At 42.3% G+C, this 21,097-nt stretch overlaps 1 protein-coding gene across 3 annotated transcripts in view; it reads right to left on the bottom strand.

Annotated features, from left to right (window-relative positions):
* ZBTB46 (zinc finger and BTB domain containing 46) overlaps positions 1–21,097 on the bottom strand; it is a 50,563-nt gene that overhangs the window by 28,865 nt on the left and 601 nt on the right. For 2 of the 3 annotated variants that reach the window (XM_083146695.1, XM_083146693.1), the window contains exons 2-3: positions 5,827–5,925; positions 2,737–3,673 (exon numbers count right to left, since the gene is read on the bottom strand). In XM_083146695.1, coding sequence (XP_083002821.1) covers positions 2,737–3,637 — 901 coding nt within the window. In that variant the 5' untranslated portion in view covers positions 3,638–3,673; positions 5,827–5,925. Of the gene's footprint in view, positions 1–2,736; positions 3,674–5,826; positions 5,926–16,046; positions 16,179–21,097 lie in introns of those variants that run through there. The other variant, XM_083146694.1, reaches the window with a different exon arrangement.

Raw genomic sequence — 21,097 nt, forward strand, 5'->3', positions numbered from 1 at the left:
AACTGCAGAGAAAAGAAAAGAAATACAAACATGTTGCACCCTCACACCACCATACCAGACATATTGAGTCCCACATCCCACACATCCAAGTAATTGTTCCAAACAAACCAGTTGCCAGGAGAATTTGCTTGAGGTAGTGAAACGTAAAAGGCCTCAAGCCAGACAGCTCCTCTAATCTTAACTAGATTTAACAGGCTCAGCCCATAACTCAATGACTTTTTAATGATTTTCTAAAAAGGGGCTAAAGTCCCAAGGGAAATGATATTCTCCTTGTTAAAGACACACTAACCCTATTTCGCCTTTGTATTTGTCAAACTTAATTATTAAAAGATGGATATACAGTATTATAAGTTTGCTTGAAAACTTTCCCATTCATTCGTTTTTAAGCTTGTCCCTAAAATTACATCTACAATATATATTCCTTTGCACAATCAATAAAAAATGAAGGAATGATACCTTTACCCAAACATATTATGAAGTAAGGTAAAGGCCCACAACAACTCATGCTACATATAGTGGAAGGTTAGGTATGCCTTTTGGGGGGGCAGTCGTGTCTATTTAATATCATTTTAAAATACACAAGGTGAGATATATCAAAGTTTGGAGAGGGCTAAAGTACCAACCAATTAGCTAATACTAGTAATTTTTCAAATACACCTAGTACAATTCTAAGTTAGAAGCTGTTTGCCAAGTTCCAATTTACTCCAGGTTTAAAAAAAAATGTATTTCTTGGTTTACACTTAAGACAGAGTTCCTCTTCAGATATTTCCATCTTAAACTGGCCATACACCTACCAGATCTGGCTGGTTGGAACAAAAACCTGGTAATGGATGAGAGCAAATGACAGTTGACCACTTGCTTGAAAATACTTGAAAACTGACAAGCTGTCATTCAGAAATTACCAGATTTTTGTTCCAATCAGCCAGATCTGAAGATAAATCTGTAGGTGTATGGCCACCTTTACACCTAGTGCTAGTCAGCGGAAGTTGTTTCCAAAAGCAGAGTGGAGGCCTACAAAGGCATGAGTGCTAGACATAGATAGTAAAGGCATTTTTAAGTCACTTCCAATGTGTTTTACACATGTCTACTGGAAGGACTCAGAGAAACAATTTTCACAAAAATGAAAAAACTTCATGTTAATATGGCCATTAAAGAAAAAGTAAAGGGTGATCTAAAAATATGGTAATGTAATCAATAGAAGATATATAGTAAAAATCAAACAAGTTAAATTATTGACCCCTTTGTAGGTTTATGTAAAGATTTAATATAACAGAGCTAGAGTGTCATTGTATCTGAATTGCGTGGATGTGATGTGCCACCCCATTTACAAGTGTGAGGGAAAACCTGCAATAGCTGATAAGTGCACATCCGGGCATCGCAGGAAAGCCCAGCAGCATGTTGCACTAAATAAGTAAATGCCATGATTACATTTAAACAGGACAAGATGGATCGTAAAATATTTCTAAATACAGTGCTTTAAAAAAAAAAAATACTGGAAAAGAAAGCGAGATCTTCTGGCTTATTGCATGTAGACTAGCAGACTAACCCAATATATTTGCTTGTGTACAGCCATTTAGAAATGGCTGTATATTGAATTGGTGGAGATAGCCAGGGATTGTCAGAAGGACACTTCAGTCACAGGAAGAACAAAACCTAATAAGTCTTCCTAGACTGAGAAGTGCATACGTACAGGGATTAGAGATCGGTGCTGAGCGACATGACTGGCAGTAATTGGGGACAGATCAGTCTCAGGACACGTATATCTCATTTACTCTGGCTTGTTTGGTGCGAGTGGGGGGTGGGTTGTGCAAATCTGCTCGGTTTGCAGACATCATGGCCCCGATTCAGGAGACGCCCAGCTCTCAGCTTTCTGTCCATCCACTAAACCCTACATGGCCCTGGTTAACTGTATAATCCAGGGATTTTAATACATTATCTTAACGAGATCCCAGAGAAGAACTAACCAGCACTGCAGTTATGTCTTCTAATAACTGAAGCTGAGCAGAACAGCAGAATCTCCTAGATCTCTATGGAAACAATAGGCCAGGAATTACAAGTAGGCAGTGACCCAGGGCTGAGCACTGTCTGCCATTCACAAATAGACACTCAGGGGTAAATTTATTAAGCTCGGTGAAGTGATAAAGTGTCTGGTCTTTACCACCGCCCAATCAACTCCTACCTGTCATTTTTCAAACAAAGCCTGTAACTTCACAGTTAGGAGCTGATTGGCCAGTGATAAAGTATCAGCCACATTATCACATCACCAGGCTTAATAAATCTGCCCCACTGACAGTGGCCGTAAAAATGCTCCGTTACCAATTAAAGATCCACTGATACAGGTTTCAAATCCAAACAGCCAGCTCTACAAGTGGTGGCAAGTGCATTGTACTGAGAAAGTATGGGATATGGGGCCAGATTCTCTAAGCTTCAAAAGTGATAAAATGGAGATTGATAAACAGCCAGCCAATCAGCTCCTGTCTGACATTTTCCAAACAGTCTGTGAAATGTCAGACAGGAGCTGATTGGCTGGCTGTTTATCACTCTCCATTTTATCACTTTTGAAGCTTAGAGAATCTGGCCCATGATATGATCCATCCAAGGACCAGGTCCCCATATAGAAGAATCAGTACAAGGGCATAGGAACACTTGTTCTGGCCTCAAAGTTATATGTATATGTGGGTACAATAAACAGGTATTTATACTTCAATTGCGAACCCTACATGCATTAAAGCTTACCAGAGTTGTCCTGGGTGCTGTACTGCCATTGCGTGCTAGATATAAAGGACTGCTCTGGAGAGCCCGTTCTACAGCTTTCTACCATTTGCTGAGTGATGTGTCTAACAGTCTCTTTATTCTTTCGGTTCTTCCTTCGCCCCGAGTGCTGCCAGCCATCACCATGCTCTGCATATGCATTACCTGGGTCCCCTTTATTGTAATGGGATGGGGAGACCTGCTCCTCCTTGATACGCAGTGGTCCATAACACACATCTCCTGGCCAAATGGAGGACACCTCATCTTGACTGTCCACTTTCTGCTCTGTGTCCTCTTTACCATAATTGCTGCCCCCTTCATGACAGCTGGCGATGGCAGAGTCTCCTGAAGAGTTGGCAGGACTTGTCCGTCTCGCAAGCCATGGTGAGATACTGCGCCCGGCCACCACCGCCGAAAGAAGAGCCTCTGCGCTGCTCGATGGGGCACCCATGTCATAGTCTGCAAGTTCATCAGAGGTCTCAGATTTTATGCTGATGTCCAGCGCAGCCTTTATAAAGCTGTGACAGGCTTGGACGATGTCCGTCATCTGAAGGTAACTAGCAGCTGACATCACTTCAATGACATTCTTACTGGTTAGGGCCAAGTGAGCAGAGTACATGAAGTCTATGATGGCTTTGAAGCCTTGGGCTGTAACAATGTCCAGCTGAGTAACTGTGGTCTGCTCAGATGTTTTCTGTACCTGACAATAGAGAGTCTTGAAGTACCGGCTGCTTCCAAGCAGAACATTCTTGTGCGCCTTAAAGATTTTGCCTTCCACGATGATGCAGACGTCACAGAGGATTCCATGTTGCCGCTGCTCGTTCAGCTCATTTAGAAGCTGCCTGTAGTGGGACGGGATCTCCATATCCTCTTTGCGGTTATTCATTTGTGAATGTCTTTGGTTTGTTGCCCCCACAAAACACTGTTTGAAAAGGAGCGAAATCGATTATTATCGGAAAAGCACCAAATGAAGTAGTACAAAGACTTTGAAAGAAACAGACAATACTGCCATTCATTCCTAAACGTCATCATTTGTCAATAGAGCAGGGGTCCTCAAACTGTTTTGCTCTGGGACCCCATCAGACAATAAAAATAATGACAGGACCCCAGCAAATTAAAGCAGAAGGTCATCACATCACATGTGTAGTCAGCAGACAGCACATACATGGCAGCAGCATTGTGGAGGCACATAGTGATGGGAGCAGTCTAAAATAACAGACAATTCAATAGATCTTTCAGACTCCTCGAATCACTGACAGATTATAAAAGTCATCAGCCTGATGGTCAGCAACATGGAGTCGTGACCCCATGCTGAGAGGTCAGGACCCACAGTTTGAGAACCACTGCAATAGAGCAAATAACATTATAAAATTACTACAATAATGAATTATGACCGTTGATACATTATTATTGCTCCTCACATTATAGTTTGTCTGGACAAGAGCAACTAAACTTTCTGACAAATCTAACAAAGTATATTTCTGAATACATAGCAAACCTCAAGGAAAAAGAAGTCTAACCACCGCAGTTAAGAGTTTACAGTGTGTCCCCCTTTCTGGAACAATTTCAGAATATTGCAATTAGTAATAAAGCTGTAGCAAGCATATAAAGTATGCCTCTGCTGAATTCTACATTATTCACCACAAAACCCTTCAAATCATAAAGAATACACATTCTGGATTTCACACACTGATAGAGATACATTTATTTCCTTCAAGCTTATATGGCCTATGGATCACCAGGTATCAAGGGACTTCAAGTGCAAGCATGACAGTGAAGAGCCATAAGAGGTCTTGAAAGCAGAGTGTATAAAATAAGGCAGGATGTGGGTAGAATTCCGGGTGTTTAAGTCTTTCCTCTGGAAGATCAAAAATATTCTAGATCCCACTTCTTAGCCTATTCCACACTACAGAACATCAAAGGGGACACACCCCACCTCTGCCCTCCCTTTCTACCTACTACCCACACCCTAATGGTGCTTGTTTTGGGCGGTAAAATCCTGGACTACATAAAGTTGGAGATTAGTGTCAATCTGAGTACGGGGGTGGGGGTTAAAAAAGAGTAATAATAAGGACACATGAGAGAGGAAGTACTGAATGCAGCCTATCCTTAAGGTTTTGGGGAAAATGCAAGCTTTGTTACACACAGAGACTCAGGAAACAGCAACAGTAAAATAGTTTGGCTTAACCAACACAAATGCTACGGGATAGGGTCGCATTGTCGACCAGACTTAGGTCGACAGGCAACACGGTCGACATGGGTGTCTAGGTCAACATGGGACAAGGTCGACATGGTTTTAGGTTTACAAATGCGTTAGGTCAACTTGGGTTAAGTCGACATGGGATTTTTCACTGTTTTTTAGCCGACATGTGCCGTCAGGCGGTATTTCATGCCCTACCATCCACTAGGGCGCGGTGGGACAATAAAATAGTGTGCCGAGTGCAGCGAGGCACTGTGCCCAAAGCATCGTGAGCAAAGCGAGGGGCTTCGGTTGACTTCCAACTGTGTCCATGTCCAACTGTGTCATTCGGGTCAAACAACAGTGAAAACCCCATGCTGACCTAGCGACCTAACCCATTTGTCAACCTAAACCCATGTCGACCCAATGGTGTCAACCTAAGTCAGGTCGACAATATGATCCACACCCAATGCTACCTACCTGTGTGCTAGTAAGCAATGACATTGCATATAAATACAGGTAACAATATGTATTATTTAACAAATGAAATGTTAAAGACCAGTATCTCTTCTTATACCACTACCATGTATTTTATTACACTTTCACTTTCTATGTACAACTGCTAGCGCTAAGGGTGACCCTTTATCAACTGTGTGTGGCCAACTGGACACCGATCCGGTCACTCCTTGCCTGTTCCTAAAAGCAGGATCAGCTGAGCCCAGATCCTTGTCATCAGAACTAGCCTTTTCCTTTTTTCATGGCATTCAACTATTCTCAGAGACTCCTCATTGTGACATAGAAGGTTATCCAAAAGAACCTGGCTTACAAATAGATATTAACATTTAGTGCTGTTCTATATACATGTTCACAGTGCTATACAAATACACACAACTTACCAAGAAGAATTTTCCAGGTTCCTAATCTCGATAGTGACTGCGTTTTATAGAGGCTTCAGGCATGATGTCATATACACGGTTTAGAAGGTCTTGAAATCCCTGGAAATTATGATAAAAGGACAAACATGTGATACTAACCACAAGAAAAAACAAGATCCTCAAGCAATTCAAATCTGCTGTGAAAAGGTACAATACAACTTATGAAATAGTGCAGTTAGTAGTGGCCATTTGGATGGGTGCCGTATCAGGGGAAGGTTTGCAGCTTACCGAGCCAACCTGAAATCGGGCCCATCAGTACCCTAATCAAAGATTACCGCAATTATAAGACTATAAACTGCATTGAATTATACACAAACATAAGTAGAAGCCGCTTATAAGGTATGAGTTCATATCATCAACAAGTAAGGCTTGAGTTCTAGCAGGATGCAGTCAAACAGGATCCTATTTAGCAGGATGCCGTTTCTTTTGTCTACACATTGTGTTTTAGCAGAATGCAGCAGGGTTGTGTATATATCCTCTGGAGTAGGCAACCTGGTAAACGGCTCCTGTTTCACTGCAGCCTTAAGCCCTGTACACATGCATCGATTTTTCCAGATTTTTTATTAGATTTTGCTTATAGAAGCAAAATCGAATCGAATCCAAAACGAAATCGAATGTTTTTTGTGCCACTTTCGATCTACATTTGATTCGATGCACACTCCCGTTTTCACAAAATCTACTGTGCAGCCAAGGAAATATCGAATTCTATCTAGTAAATCGAATGTGTACAATGTGCCATGAATGTATATCGAACTTGATAACTAATGCAAAAGTGGAGATCTAATGCCAAATTGAATGGAAAGATCTAATGCCAGATCTAATAGAAAATAGATGTAATAGAAAATCGAATCTAACATTGAATCAAAAGAAAAATCGATGTGTGTGTGTACAGGGCTATAGTTTTATATGTGCAGGCTCCTTCCTGCCAAACAGGTCCCTTTAAAAAGAACCTGTCAAAATGTAATGTTTAGACGCAGCCTTAAAAGCCCATCAAAATGACGGCTTAGTCCTTATCAGCTCCTACCTCCAATCTGTTTCTTTACACCTCCCTCTCTTATATCCAGCAAGTTTGAATTAGATTGTTTTGCTTTCACTTTTTGTTAAGGAACAATTTGGTTCTTCAAGTTGCCTCTAGTGGTCACTAGCAGTACTTTACCTTAGAGGTGAGGAGTATTTAACACACACACACACACACATATATACACCTTTACATACAGGTTTTGTGTTGTGAAAACAGTATATGCATCAGGGATGGGGAACCTTATGCCCTCCAGCTGTTGTTGAACTACACATCCCAGCATGCTCTGCAAATGTTTTATCATGACCTAGACCTACTTGTCTACTTTCTGGCTTCCCTCTCCAGGAGAAGGCAGCCAGCTCAGTGAGTCAGGGGGGCAGTGCAGAGCCACAGGAGGGGCGACTTGTTTGGGGGCACAACACTATCCTACAGACAGATTACAGACGGAAGACGCAAGCCATACTAAGAACCTATTTTTGCTTGATCATTTCAGAACATGTATTCGAATATCTCCAAGAAAATGTAATAGCTTAGTAACTTACTTAACCCTGTTTGAACCATCTCTTACCCCAGTTGTCAGTGTGGGGGGGGGGAGGTTAATATGTAGTAATCATTTGGTTACACACAGTCCAGAAATGCCAAAGCCCATAGTCCGAGGGGACTGATCCATAAAAGTAGGTTTGTCATGGGACATAACTTTGTCCATTCCCAGTATTTTAGGCTGCTGTAAATTAAACATTTTATGGTTCCTTTAAAGATTCAAAAAAGGAAGAACAGATAAAACACCAATTTACAGAAACAGAACATTTATATAGGGGCAATTCAGGTCAACTTGTAGGGAGACATTTTGTTTTACCTCACCTCAATAAAAGGAAACCTTAATTATAGTAACGTTCAAACCAAAATATAGCTGATTGTTTCTAACATTACCACAGAATCTGTCTTTTTAAAATAAGGTTTATGGCAATTCTGTGGCTTTTCCATAAGTGCAACTGCAAAACTACAAGCTTTTAAAAGCCAGCCAACCTAATTATTCAAGGGGCTGCAAAAAAAACATCACAAGTATTTGCCACATGACATACTGGACGTTTTTCAGAGCAAAGCCGCTGAATTTGTACCAATTCTAAACCTAGCATTAAAGTACCGATTCAGTCTCCATCGTCACCCTAGGTGACTACTGCCAAAGCCTTTATTTATTTTTTGAATAAAACGCAAAACACTCTTGATTCAGCTGCTAAGGGTTAAATACATCACAGCACTGCCAATCTTAGACAGGACAATGCTTCAACTATAACGAACATCAAACAGGAGGATGAAATAAACAGGATATCAGCCACAGAAATTAGCTCTCATATCCTTGGCGGTAACCTTATAGAATGGAGATAGCCCACTTGGCGTGTGAGAAAGGGGTCGGTTACACAAGACAACGCCTAACAATTTGTGTCAAGATTCTGTCCCCAGAAGAAAGGTTAAAATATGTATGAGCAAAGTGAAACTAATGAAAACCACAAATTTTGCATTAATAATTGTAGTGCTATTGAAATAAAACAATAGTTAGAATAGAGGGTGTACATATGTATTTGCGACAACTGCTTTGCTTATTCAGACACAGTGGCTACACTGGCATTAATGAAACATGTTCCTTATGGTTGATTATTGTAAGCTTACAGCAGGGCCCTCTTACCTCCAAGTCTGTCTTGTTACCGAGTTTGTTCTATTACTTTCTACAATTGTAAAGCGTAACAGAATCCAGGAGTGTACTGGATTTCAGATTCAGTATGACATCCCGGCGTTCAAAATCCCGGCGCCGAAATCCCGACAAGGGGGGGGGACGTGGATCGCCACGAAGCGGGCTCGGCACGCTAATTCATACTCCCTCCAGGGGTGTCGTGGACACCCACGGAGGGAGAAAGTGTCGGGATTTCAGAGGTCGGGATTCCGGCGTCGGGATTTTAACTGCATCCCCTGGATTTCAAGGGAAATTGGATAGACCAGTGGTTTCTATACTGTGTGTGCGCCGCAGCACCCTGGGGTGCTTCATGACCCTTGCAGGGGTGTCTTGGTTTGGTGGTCCAGGACCAATTTATATTATTTATGTCTGCCAATCATAAAATATGTGGAAACAGTAGCAGAATTCCTCACGGAATCACAAGTGAAGTCATTAGCTCCACCTGTGGATTATTTATAATGTGTCAGTGATTAATGAATACACCTGTGCCCCAGCTAGGTGATCATGAAAATGTTAACTGTTGGTAGCTCTCGAGGGTTGAGTTGGATACCACTGCTCTATGGTGCCTTGATTTTAAAGTTTGGCAACCACTAGGTTGCATTTTAGACATTGCATTTTACATGATATCTATCAGTGTGTGGGCATCTTTACATCTACTTTCAATGGCTGTCAGTCAATAGAGCAGGCAGTGTCCAAAAAACCGTGCACCGGTGGTGCAAGCAAGAGTCACTCCACTGCCATATTTGTAAATGTTAGTAAAAACATGCTCCTCAAAAGAATCCTTGCACTACAACACAGGCAGTTAGTATTGGGTAGCGTAGTCTTGAAAACACTGAATAAAAAACAAATACTACTCTACTATTCCGTGTCCTCAGTCAGAACACCAGTCTTTATCAATATCACTGCTCTATTTGGTAAACCCATTCTTTCTACTCAGGACAAAGTTTCCGCAAGTATGGAGAACATGTAGAACACTACAAGGCCAACATGTAAACCGAAAAGCACTTAACTTAGCCTAGTTACTTACACATAGTGGAGGCAGCCATTTTGTGTCGTAAAACTATTTTGCTAAGAATACTAGGAACATGGCTCCTCAACCCACTGAGCCTTGGGTAACCTATAGATTTTGGTCTGATGTGCTACAGGTCATATTCCAACAGATGGAAGAACACTATGGTATTTTTACTGCCAAAATAGCCGGAAGTACAATTTGAGTAAAGTCTACAATACTAATTAAAATGTCCACTTACTAAAACGAACACAAAACAATATAAAAACAGCAATTGTAAAGTGCAGGCATGTGTCAGCTTCCTTTTTATGAAGAGCTAGTTCTCACTGAGGGGGGGGGGTTTGACATGACAGAAACTTTACCCCACACTGCAATACGTAGTATTCTGCAACCCTGTCTACCACAAGCAGGAATTTCCTGTGAGGTGGTCATATGTACAGTACCATGGGTTGAAGAGTAGTAAAAATTGAACTGACCTGCCCTGTTACAAATCGAAAACCTATTAACAAGTTTAGAATTGTTACTAAACTACTCCAATTGTAAAGCGCAACGGAATATGCTGCGCTATATAAGAAACTGTATAATACATACTCCTGTAGCAAAGGTCATAAATCAAAATGGCTGCTTCCAATGAATGTACATGACAGAAGCCGTTCTAGAGATAACTTATAATTAGGAAATCCGGTATAAAAATAAAAGGTTATTTTGTGATGTAGTTCTAATCACCGAAGCATGAGTCCAAATACTTGCACAAGAGGAAATGAAGGTACTTATACTGTATGTTAGTTGGGCGCCCACTAAGCTATTTGCTTAGTTTTCCACGTCCGCTCGCCACACTTCAGGCTCCGTGCCGCGGGAGCGCGCATCTCATAGGACACATCGCACCGTCAGAATCGGCATGTGTATGGGCACCTTAACACAGATATTCTAGAAAGCATACAGATAACACATGGGTCATTACATACAGATAATGACCTGGGTCATTACATCAGCAACCTGGGTCCGACCAAGGTTATTTTGGCAATGTGAAAGGGGGTATAACTGTCATTTTGAAGGCTATTTGAAAAAAAAAACAACAGGAGTTGATTGGTTTGCACTTTTCTCTCCTCACTATGGGGGTTATTCTGGTTCACTCTTTCTGACAAATTCCTTCTTAGAAGGACAAAACCATGTGCACTGCAGGGGGCCAGATGTAACATGTGCAGAGAGAATTAGATTTGGGTGAGTTATTTTGTTTCTGTGCAGGGAAAATACTAACTGCTTTATTTTTACACTGCAATATAGATCTCACTTTGAAGTAAAACCCCACCCAAATCTAATTCTCTCTGCATAAGTTATATCTGCCCCACCTGCAGAGCACATGGTTTTGTCCTTCTACGAAGGAATGTGTCAGAAAGAGTGAACCAAAATAACCCCCAAGGTTTGATACATTTCCCCCAGTATTTTTTCCTAAACACAACAGAATTACTGTCAGCAATGCTACAAATACAGCAGCTATCCTCTTTTCTATAAAATGGCTGACGGACTATATTACATTGCCTTGTAACTGCAGCAGCAACAAAAGTAGTCAAATTTTATTGAAAACTTTACATTTTTTTTATTTTCAGCCCTTGCATTTTCAATTTAGTTGCTCTATAATTAGTTCTTAGGGGCAGCGCAATGGACTGCTTGGGTCCAAGGCACAGATCGCAGTTTCCTTAAGTGTATACAGTATAATATGGCTGTGAATCAGAGCATCAAATTACAGGAACACAGAAACTATCACAGCACAATATGCCCCAGATATCCGCCCCACAAGGAGCAATTGGCCCAATTTCCTCTCTTCTCTGAGCAGATGCCACAATCCACTTAATTCATCATCCTCAGTAGAAGGCACGCCGGATCTATAAGCTTTAGGCCCAGAATAGCCCTTTGGCCCATAAAGAGGGCTGTGCCAAGAATATAGCCGTTATTAAAACTCAAGTCTCCATGCTAATACGATAGCTTCTTTATAAAGTTACTAACGAATCTGCAGAGCATTGCAGAGCCCTAGAAAAATAAATAATACCCCTTTCACACAGAAAACCAAAATTACCAGGTACTGTGTGAAGGGTCTACCTGGGTCGTAAATCCCAGGTCTCCGACCATGGAATTTACCAGGGTCAAGGACGGGAATTTCACACAGAAAAGGGACCTGTGTTATTCGTCAAATAACCGGAAATGTTTAACCCGGTAATTGGTGGTTCAGTGTGAAAGGTGGTAAGGCTGCTCCCAGCAAAATAGTTGTGGCATGCAAGGCGGAGAAGACATTGCTCTAGCTTGCAGTAGTGCAAACCACACAACTGCCATAGAAAACAGTATTAATATAAAAAGGCAGTGTGGATAAAACATAAGAAAATCCCTCTACCCTCCATAAAATACATAGATAACTCTACGGTAACTTTTTTTTGGAAAATGTCTTCTTCTGTTTAAGAAATTCAGCTACCACCAAATCACAAACAGGAGCAAAATTCTGGCATCCAGGGACATCTACCAGAAATACGAGTATTATTACATTTATAAGCAGTTATTTATATATAGCATGCATATTAAGCAGTGCTGTACAGAGAATAATGTCATTAACATCAGGGCTTGCCCCACTACAGTCTATAGTCCCTACCACCACATGCACACACATACACACTAGAGTTAATTTTCATCAAGAGACAATTAACTTAAGGCTTCCATACATTACTGCGAGGTATCGCATGCAAAACCCTGTCACCTACCCGTAAGGCTCCTGAGTGCCAGGATCGCATCAGATACATTGTATGGGCTCCTTTTGCACACCATGTATAGTATGCGGTGCCACTGACTGCAGTAGGATCCAACAAATCCTTGTGGCAGACATGGTGATCTCTGGATCCGATACGATGCACAAAGGACCACGCATCAGATGGAATCAGGAGGTAAGACACACACGATATGGCACTATTCCCATGATTTATCATCCCGGTGAGTCAAAATCATGGTAAAAAAATAAATAAAAAGGGACAAATCGGATAAGTGTATAGCCTCCTTAAGAAAAATATCTTTAGTTCCCATATAAGCAAGGATAGAATGCATAAACTCGACACAGTTCGTGCCACTGTAGGAATATAACCCAGGGCCTCAGTACTGTGAGGTAGTAGCGCTAGCTGTTATACCAACCTTGCAGCCCTAGATAATATCATTATATATATAAAAATAGAAGTATTTTCATAGTTAAGACTTCAGTGAGTGGGGGGAGATTATTCACTTCGTGACAGCTTGACACACTTAAGCATGGCACAGCTAAAAGTATATAATATATATATATATATATATATATATATATATATATATACACACATATATACATACACACACACATACACACATACACACACACACACACAATAAGCGTGTGCAGCACATTTTATTAGGGGGGTGCACAGTCAAGGGGGTGTGCCTAGCACCGCCTTCTCCCGGAAAAGGCAGCCAGCAAGTAGGCAAGTATGGATGAAGATGCTTCACAGCATATCTTAAGGTCTTGAATGTTCTTAATGACACAATGTTCTTGGTGCTTATAATTCACCTGTGCTTTTGACGCAAATATGTCCAAACCCAACAGCAGCCTTAATATATACACAAGAGCCATAAAATATACCCTCAGCGTGGCATTACAGATGTAGACAGCAAGTTTTTGCCACACCCAGGAAAGCTAGAGGAGCTGCCTTATCCACACTGTGTGTAATATATACCAAGCAGCTGTATGTTGCTGAAGCCACATATGGGGAAGATGAGAAATGGCAGTACGGTAGTAAATCTATCCATTTATCAATGTGTATACTACTGTACTCCAAGCTCACAAGGGCTGCCGGACGGGGTCCCGACAGTCGGGATCCCGACAGTCATTAACCTGACTGTTAAAACACTGACGGCCGGGTTCCCGACGGCCGTCGGCTATTTTCCCTCGTGGGGGTCCACGACCCCCATAGAGGGAGAATAGGTGGCGAGCGCAACGAGTGCGCAAGGGGCTTTGTTGCACTGGCCACGCTGTCTGAGACCAGGCAGTCGGGAACCTGATGTCGGGATAATGACTGTCGGTGAATCATACCACACCCACTCACAAGACCTACAAATATGTTATAAACCCTCAAGCCAAACTACTCCAGCATATCCATACATACAGAATAGGGCACAGTACTAGCACATAGACATTGCACATTTTATATACCATGTCTTATGCACAACACGCTAATATATACATTTATATATAATATATACATTTATTATATAGCACACACATATTCCGCAGCGCTTTACAGTGAATATGTGAACAATATATACATTTATTATATAGCACACACATATTCCGCAGCGCTTTACAGTGAATATGTGAACATTCACATCAGTCCCTGCCCCAGTTGATTCTAGTGTATATTTTATTGGGAGCTAATTAACCTACAAGTAAATTTTGGATTGTCTGAGGAAACAGGAGTACCCAGAGGAAACCCACGCAAGCACAGAGAGAATATACAAACTCCGCACAGTGAAGGTCCATACACAATGGGTGATTTTGTGCAGCGTGTATTGACAGCGAGGATGGGGTAAAAAAAAAAGTTGCTGGGCTGAAAATCGCTTATTGCATACACACTGGCCAATTTTCACCCCTTTTAGCAATATTTCCAGAGGTGGATGACTTTCCATAGTAAGACGCTACGGAGAGCCGTCCACCCCGTTGCTTATCAGATGAGCAGCAGAGTCAGCGATAAAGCAGGAGCGCGCATCACTTCTCATCACTGACCCGTACACACACTGGGCGGGATGTATTAATATACATTGCCGCCCTTCGCCGGCTGTCCTTCGCGATGCCAGCGCATATGTACTATCAGATGCGGCTGGCATCGCGATGCGGTAACGGAGCCCCCCCCCCCGCGATACCTGTACTCTGGTGTGCAGGGGGGGTCTCCGTCACCTCCCTGCCGCCTGGCTCTCCCCTCACGCCGGGGACATCTAAGCAGGCTGTCCCCGGCGCCTCCTCCTCCCCCCTGCAGCCGGAAGGATGTCCGGTTGCTTCACTAGGGGGAGGAGGGGTTTACCTTCCGGGATCCAGGAGGACCCTTCAGGAAGGTAAGCCAGAGGGGGGGGGGGGGGGGGGGGGGGTCGGCAAGGCGGCAGGTTTGCGTCGGAGGCGGCGAAAAGAAGCCCATAGGCTTCTATAGCGATACCCTACAATGCGTTATCGGTGCGGCCGGGTTTTGATACATCGGAAAATGCAGTAAAACCGGGGTTTTACCACATTATAAGTTTGATACATCTCGCCCACTGTGTGGCTTTTGCAAACGACAAAACTGAGCTGCTTTCAGTGTGTATGGGCCTTTAGGGCCACGGTGGGAATGCTGTGAGGCATTATATAATATGTCTGTATGCTTTTTCAGTAAATTATAAAGTCTTCAAGACAGGAAACTCCTATGTCCTCATTACTACTGCCCGTCTATGATTTTATGCCCCTTTTTTTGTCTGTGTCATTTTATAAAATACGCTGATCGTTCACTAAAGAAAAGATCCAAATAGCAATGTCTACACTGCCCCAATATCAGAGTTTGCATTGTAAATATAACACTGTGTAGCCTGCTAGGGCAGGCTAAACAGCTCCCACCTGCATTTCCACTATCACAAAGCAAAGGTAAAGTAGGAATATAATCTGCCCTCTTTCTATAAATACCCCTCTCTGTTTCTAGCCCTGGGGGAGAGCCATGAAGATTTAGCACAGCAGCTCCCCTTTTGAAGGTTATAGGGAGGAGGAGGTAAGGGGGATAGGGAAGCAGATGAAGGGTAGAACAAGGAGAGAGCGAGAGACAAAAGAGGAAATAAGGGGAAAGGTGAAACTAAGAGGGGGCAGCAAGGGTGGAGCATTAAGGATATCAGGAATAGTCAACTATGGTGAAAACACCTTTACAAAGCACAGTATTCACTATGGTATACATAAAAGATGCACACCTTCCTCACTAGATCAAAAGTAGATAAAAGTGATGTCCTATTCTTGGTGGCATGATACTCCTGCCTCGGTCCAATCCAAAATACCGGTACTTCAGACTGTTCCATTAAGCACTAAGGGGCCGATTTAACCACTAGTAGTGATATTCTTGTAACATGTAAGTGTAAAATGATGCTCCTGTCATTTTCAATCACATGACAGTTAGGAGCTAATTGATAGCAGCACCATAATTTAACAGTTGTAACATGCGAGAACAAGAATATCACTTGTTAAATCTGCCCCATAATAACTTTTCATTTTTAGCTATTCGAAAAAAACAAATAGTGCCAAAAATTACTAAAGGTAACAAATATACTGCAATAAGGATCTGAGCTTCAAAAATGCAGGTAGTCACAGCATTTACAAAATTAGCATTTGGAAGTCATTTCAACTCAGAATGCTATACCTCTTCTCTGGTTCCAATAGGCTGTCAAGCACTGTACACACAAGACGATACTCTCAATGGATTAATATCATTAGTGATGTACCACTGAAGTTTCCTGGTGTCCTGGGCAAACAATATGGACTGTACACACTGAAAGATATCAGTAAACAATATCATGAGTGAGGTCACCCACCCCAGCATGCCTTATTTATAGCAAGACTAGGGGCAGGATGTTCTAACATACGTTGCCCTGTATCGCCGGGCACCGCATTACTAATAACCACATATGCTCTAACATATGCAGTTATTAATGCAAGGGACAGCTCTTGCAATAAGAGCTGTCCCTTGCGATGCGGTGCCGGTGCTGAACTTCTGGGTCTGTGACCCAGGAGTCCATCTGCGCATGTGCAGAGAATGGCGCCGGCCACAGGGCATGCTGGGAGGATCCCTCACACAGCGCTGCAGTAAGAAACCCATAGGCTTCTGCAGGGAATCGCCAGCTTGTCACTGTTCTGTACTTACTACATAAAGTTTTTTTTTTTTTTTACCAATTCACAAAGTTGGGTTTCACAGAAGACCCAATGGAGGAAAAACATGGCATTAAATTAATTTGTCTAATTAACGGAGTGACTTAAACATGGGTATGGGTCGACCAAATTAAGGTAGACATGCATTGGGTCGACTACTGAAGGTCAACACATGCAAAAAGGTCAACATGGCTACGCTCAGCCCACTATGCTATTCTCCCAACATACCCTAGTGGATGGTAGAGCATGAAATACCGCCTGTCCGCACATGTCGGCTCAAAAAAAAAAAAAAAACTCATATATACCTTTTGACTGTCAACATTCCCATTGTCAACCTAATGCGTATGTTGACCTTTTGACCCTGTCAACCTTTTGCATTTGTTGACCTAAGGCCTGTTTCAGTGATCGGCCCAATGCATGTCAACCTAATGACCGTAAATCATTAAACATGAATATGCTTAATTAGAGTCCCAAAATAATATAAGGTTATGCTTGGATGTAGATTGCATTATTGCAAATATTAAAGTGAATTTAAGGAAGAGTTAAGGAAGTATATGGTCATTGTCCACAGATTCCTAATATTAATATGATATTAATGCTTTGCCTTGGGAGCACTGTAACAAAATTATTTAAATCTAATATTTCAAAGACTAGAATAATTTTGAAGCTAGGTACACTATACAATTATTAGTCCAATTAGACAATACATGGGGTGCTCAGCCTGTCTTAGTGTGTATGAACAATCGTTTCAGTGCTTTGCTGATAAACCTACAGAAATCAGTCACAAAAAAACGCTCCTTCGATTAACAAATCGGTGGGCCAAGACAAAACATCTCAGAACCCCCTCCTGCGATAATGGTCAGGCAGCCAACAGCGCAACAGCCCAGCCTGGTCACTGGGCATGTGCGGGATCTCCTGTGCAGCCTGAGGAAGTCAAACACCACATCCAGGAACAGAGATGTCCCTGTCAAGGTGTATGGACGACACCTGCATTGGTCAATATCGATAGTTGCAAGTGTCATGGCTACTGACATACTATAATGTAGATAGTAGTAATGATAATGATAGTGCCCCTTGCACAATTCTGCTCCTTCATGCAAGGGGGAGCAGTATCAGCACTGACACTGCTTCTCCCCCATACTGTCCAGCAGTGTTCCCTCTAAGGTGTGCGTGCGCACACACACCTCGACGAGCATGCGCACAGACATTACAACAGAGCGCACAAAGCAGCAGTGGTCCCTTTTTAGCAGTTGTGGACTCAATTAATGTGTGTTTCACCCATTAACTACATTGTGTGCTGTGTTTTGAATGTTTAATATAATTTTGAAGTAAAGTTAACACAAATGCTGAACGTCATTTTCCAGTTATATATAAGTGACGCACAAAAATTTAAATTTCCTTCCAAAGTTGCACAGCCAAAATCTTTAGCCGCACAGAGGGAACATTGCTGGCCAGTAATACATTTACCCCTGTGTTTGAAAAATGACAGTTCTGAGCTGGTTGGTTGGTACTCTCTTTCCTTTATCTCTCACCGAATCTTAGTACATCTGCCCCTCAGTGTGGTGAGGCAGAAAATCATACCCCTTTTACACCGCCTGAAATAACGCAGGAGCGTTCAAAAACCCAGGATTGCAGGCACTGTAAACGGGTAGAATACGGGGTTGAACACGGATTCAACCCGTCTTTTGGTGCAGTGTAAACGGCTAACCCAGGCTGATTCGACCTGGGACCTGTTCATTACAATAAAAAAAAAGAGAGCATCTCCCAGCGCCGGCTCAGGACCCCCTATGGTGACGTCACCCACCTGGCATCATGCCGGGTTGGAACTGCAGTGTAAAAAGGATCAGAATCAATTACTTAAAATAATAATTTAGTATTTACCTCAGATATTGGGGCCTTCGATTTGCCATAAAATTGCACTAACTGTTCGGATGACCAGAATTTTTTTGGTACTTGTGAGTTATCCGGGCTGCCGATTTTTTCATCGCGCCCGAAATCGGGGGCATCGCGTCGGTCGTGGCCGTTATAAGGAGCCGCGATGCCCACGATTTCCCATAGACAGTAATGTTAAAAGACACGATGGACCCGATTTCCGACACGATTTCCCATAGACAGTAATGTTAAAAGACACGATGGACCCGATTTCCCATAGACAGCAATGTTAAAATAAAATTACAATGTGAAATTGGGCAATATGTTTTTAAAAAAAATGTTTCATGGCCCCCCACCACCGTTAACGCCACCCTGCTATTGACGCCAACCCGAAGCGTGGCGAGCGCAGCGAGCCCGCGAGGGGCGGCGATACGCGTCCTCCGACCTTTTCATGCCCTACTATCCACTAGGGCGTGGAGTGAGAATAGAATAGTGTGGCGAGCGCAGCGAGCCACCGAGCCCGAAGCGTGGCGAGCGCAGCGAGCCCCGCGGACACCTTCACAGGTATCCGCGTGCCCTTGCGGGCTTCACAGGTGTCCGCGTCCGCTCGCCACACTATTCTATTCTCACTCCACGCCCTAGTGGATAGTAGGGCATGAAAAGGTCGGAGGACGCGTACCGCTGCGCTCGCCACGCTTCGGGTTGGCGTCAATAGCGGGGTGGCGTTAACGGTGGTGGGGGGCCATGAAACATTTTTTTTAAAAACATATTGCCCAATTTCACATTGTAATTTTATTTTAACATTACTGTCTATGGGAAATCGGGTCCATCGTGTCTTTTAACATTACTGTCTATGGGAAATCGGGGGCATCGCGTCGCGGCCCCTTATAACGGCCACGACCGACGCGATGCCCCCGATTTGGAGCTAAATCGTGGGCATCGCGTCGGTCGGGTGTCCTTAAGTTAACCAAACTTAAGGACAAAATCGGCAGCCCGGATAACTCACAAGTACCATTTTTTTTTTTTTTTTAAATCAGACAGTGTGCACCTAGCTTTAGCCAGATCAGACATAACAAAAATCCTTAGAACTACTGCCATTAAAATGTGGTTACGGTCTGCACAGCATACACTACCAGCCAGCTCTAAAGGATGTGATCAGTGTTTCTAATGTAAAACAGGTTACTAGAGTATACGGTAGTCTCTTCTCATCAGTTTGCAGCATACTACTCAGAAACATGGCAGCTTGCGACATGCAGATTTAGATCTCATAATTTCCCATATTTCTGACAACCAATGAAAGTCCCATGAATTGCTTGGACATAACTTTTATTTATTAGCATTATTATCTACATAGCCTGAATGTCAATTATTTAAAGAAAGATTTATGGACGCAAGCCAAGGCTTTCAGGTCATCCCTGTCAATTCAATTCTACCTAAAGAGGCAAACAATGTTGCAAAATTGAATGTATAAACTCTAAAAAAAAAAAAGAGGGTGTATTAAATAATCAACAGCAATATTACAAGGTAAAGCAACAGAATAGAGCAGCTGTAGGAGTTCATTATTCCATATCTCAAAACAATAAAGACTGAAAACAGTGTACAGAATTAAAAACATACTCCAGGGGGTAATATGCACATGACAAACCTATGCAGTAGGATTAGTTTGTACACATTCTGTATGTATTTAATGCTGTGTAGAATATATGTCAACTTTTGTCAGCGCAGCTGTATGAATGATATATATCTCCCATATCCTAAAATGTCAAGTCTAACATACAGACTGTCCATTCATTGTATATCTACATAACCCGAAGAACTTTGCAATTTATTTTGAAGTGGTTTATTAAGAGACACAAAGCAGAAGCATTGTCTTTGCTGTCCTTATCAGTCTGCTAGTTTATAGTGCCCTCAATGTTTTCACAAAGACACAATCCTACATACAGTATACATATAGGACCTTGTCCCAGTACAACAAGACCATTCATTAATTCAAAATATACAGAACTTCCAATCACAAGTAATTCAATATATTACACCCACCAAATACACCTCCAAACAACACCCACCTAAAAGCCTCCCATTCAGTACACAAGTGACTGTAAAAAGGAGTCTAGCTTATAAACACACACCCAAAGTGTCACACCCAATATTCCTCTCCAAAAACCCCCACCCACACCGACTAGAGACATAGCTGACAGTTATATCTGTATAAATACACATGCAGTTGAAGCATTAATGTTACTATATATGAGATTACTGCATTTGGATCTGCACTGGAGAAATCCAGCCAAATATATTAGTGGGGTCCCCCCTCCAGTTTCCAAGATTTTGTTTTCTATTAAGTGAATATATGCAGAAATCAATAGCACAGTGTACATGGCATGTGCAGGTACAGGCTGACCTGCTGGCCCATGCACATAGTTACATTACAGGTATTGCTACAGTGTAGGTGTCAAAACCTGGTCTTAACGGTTAATTAACCCAATATTTGACATACTGGTAAAGGAGTCCAAATGACTGGTCACAACATTGTCTGGGCTGGGTGGAGGTCACTTTATCCAGCCCTGTGTGATTAGATGGTCTATAATGTTACCAGCCACATAACACAAAGCAATGGGCATTGGGTGGAGGGGTGCTAACATCACATTAGCCAACAATTAATAAATAAATATA

Source organism: Crinia signifera, chromosome 6 (assembly GCF_055691185.1).
Source record: "Crinia signifera chromosome 6, ASM5569118v1, whole genome shotgun sequence".
NCBI classification, from domain to species: Eukaryota; Metazoa; Chordata; class Amphibia; order Anura; family Myobatrachidae; genus Crinia; species Crinia signifera.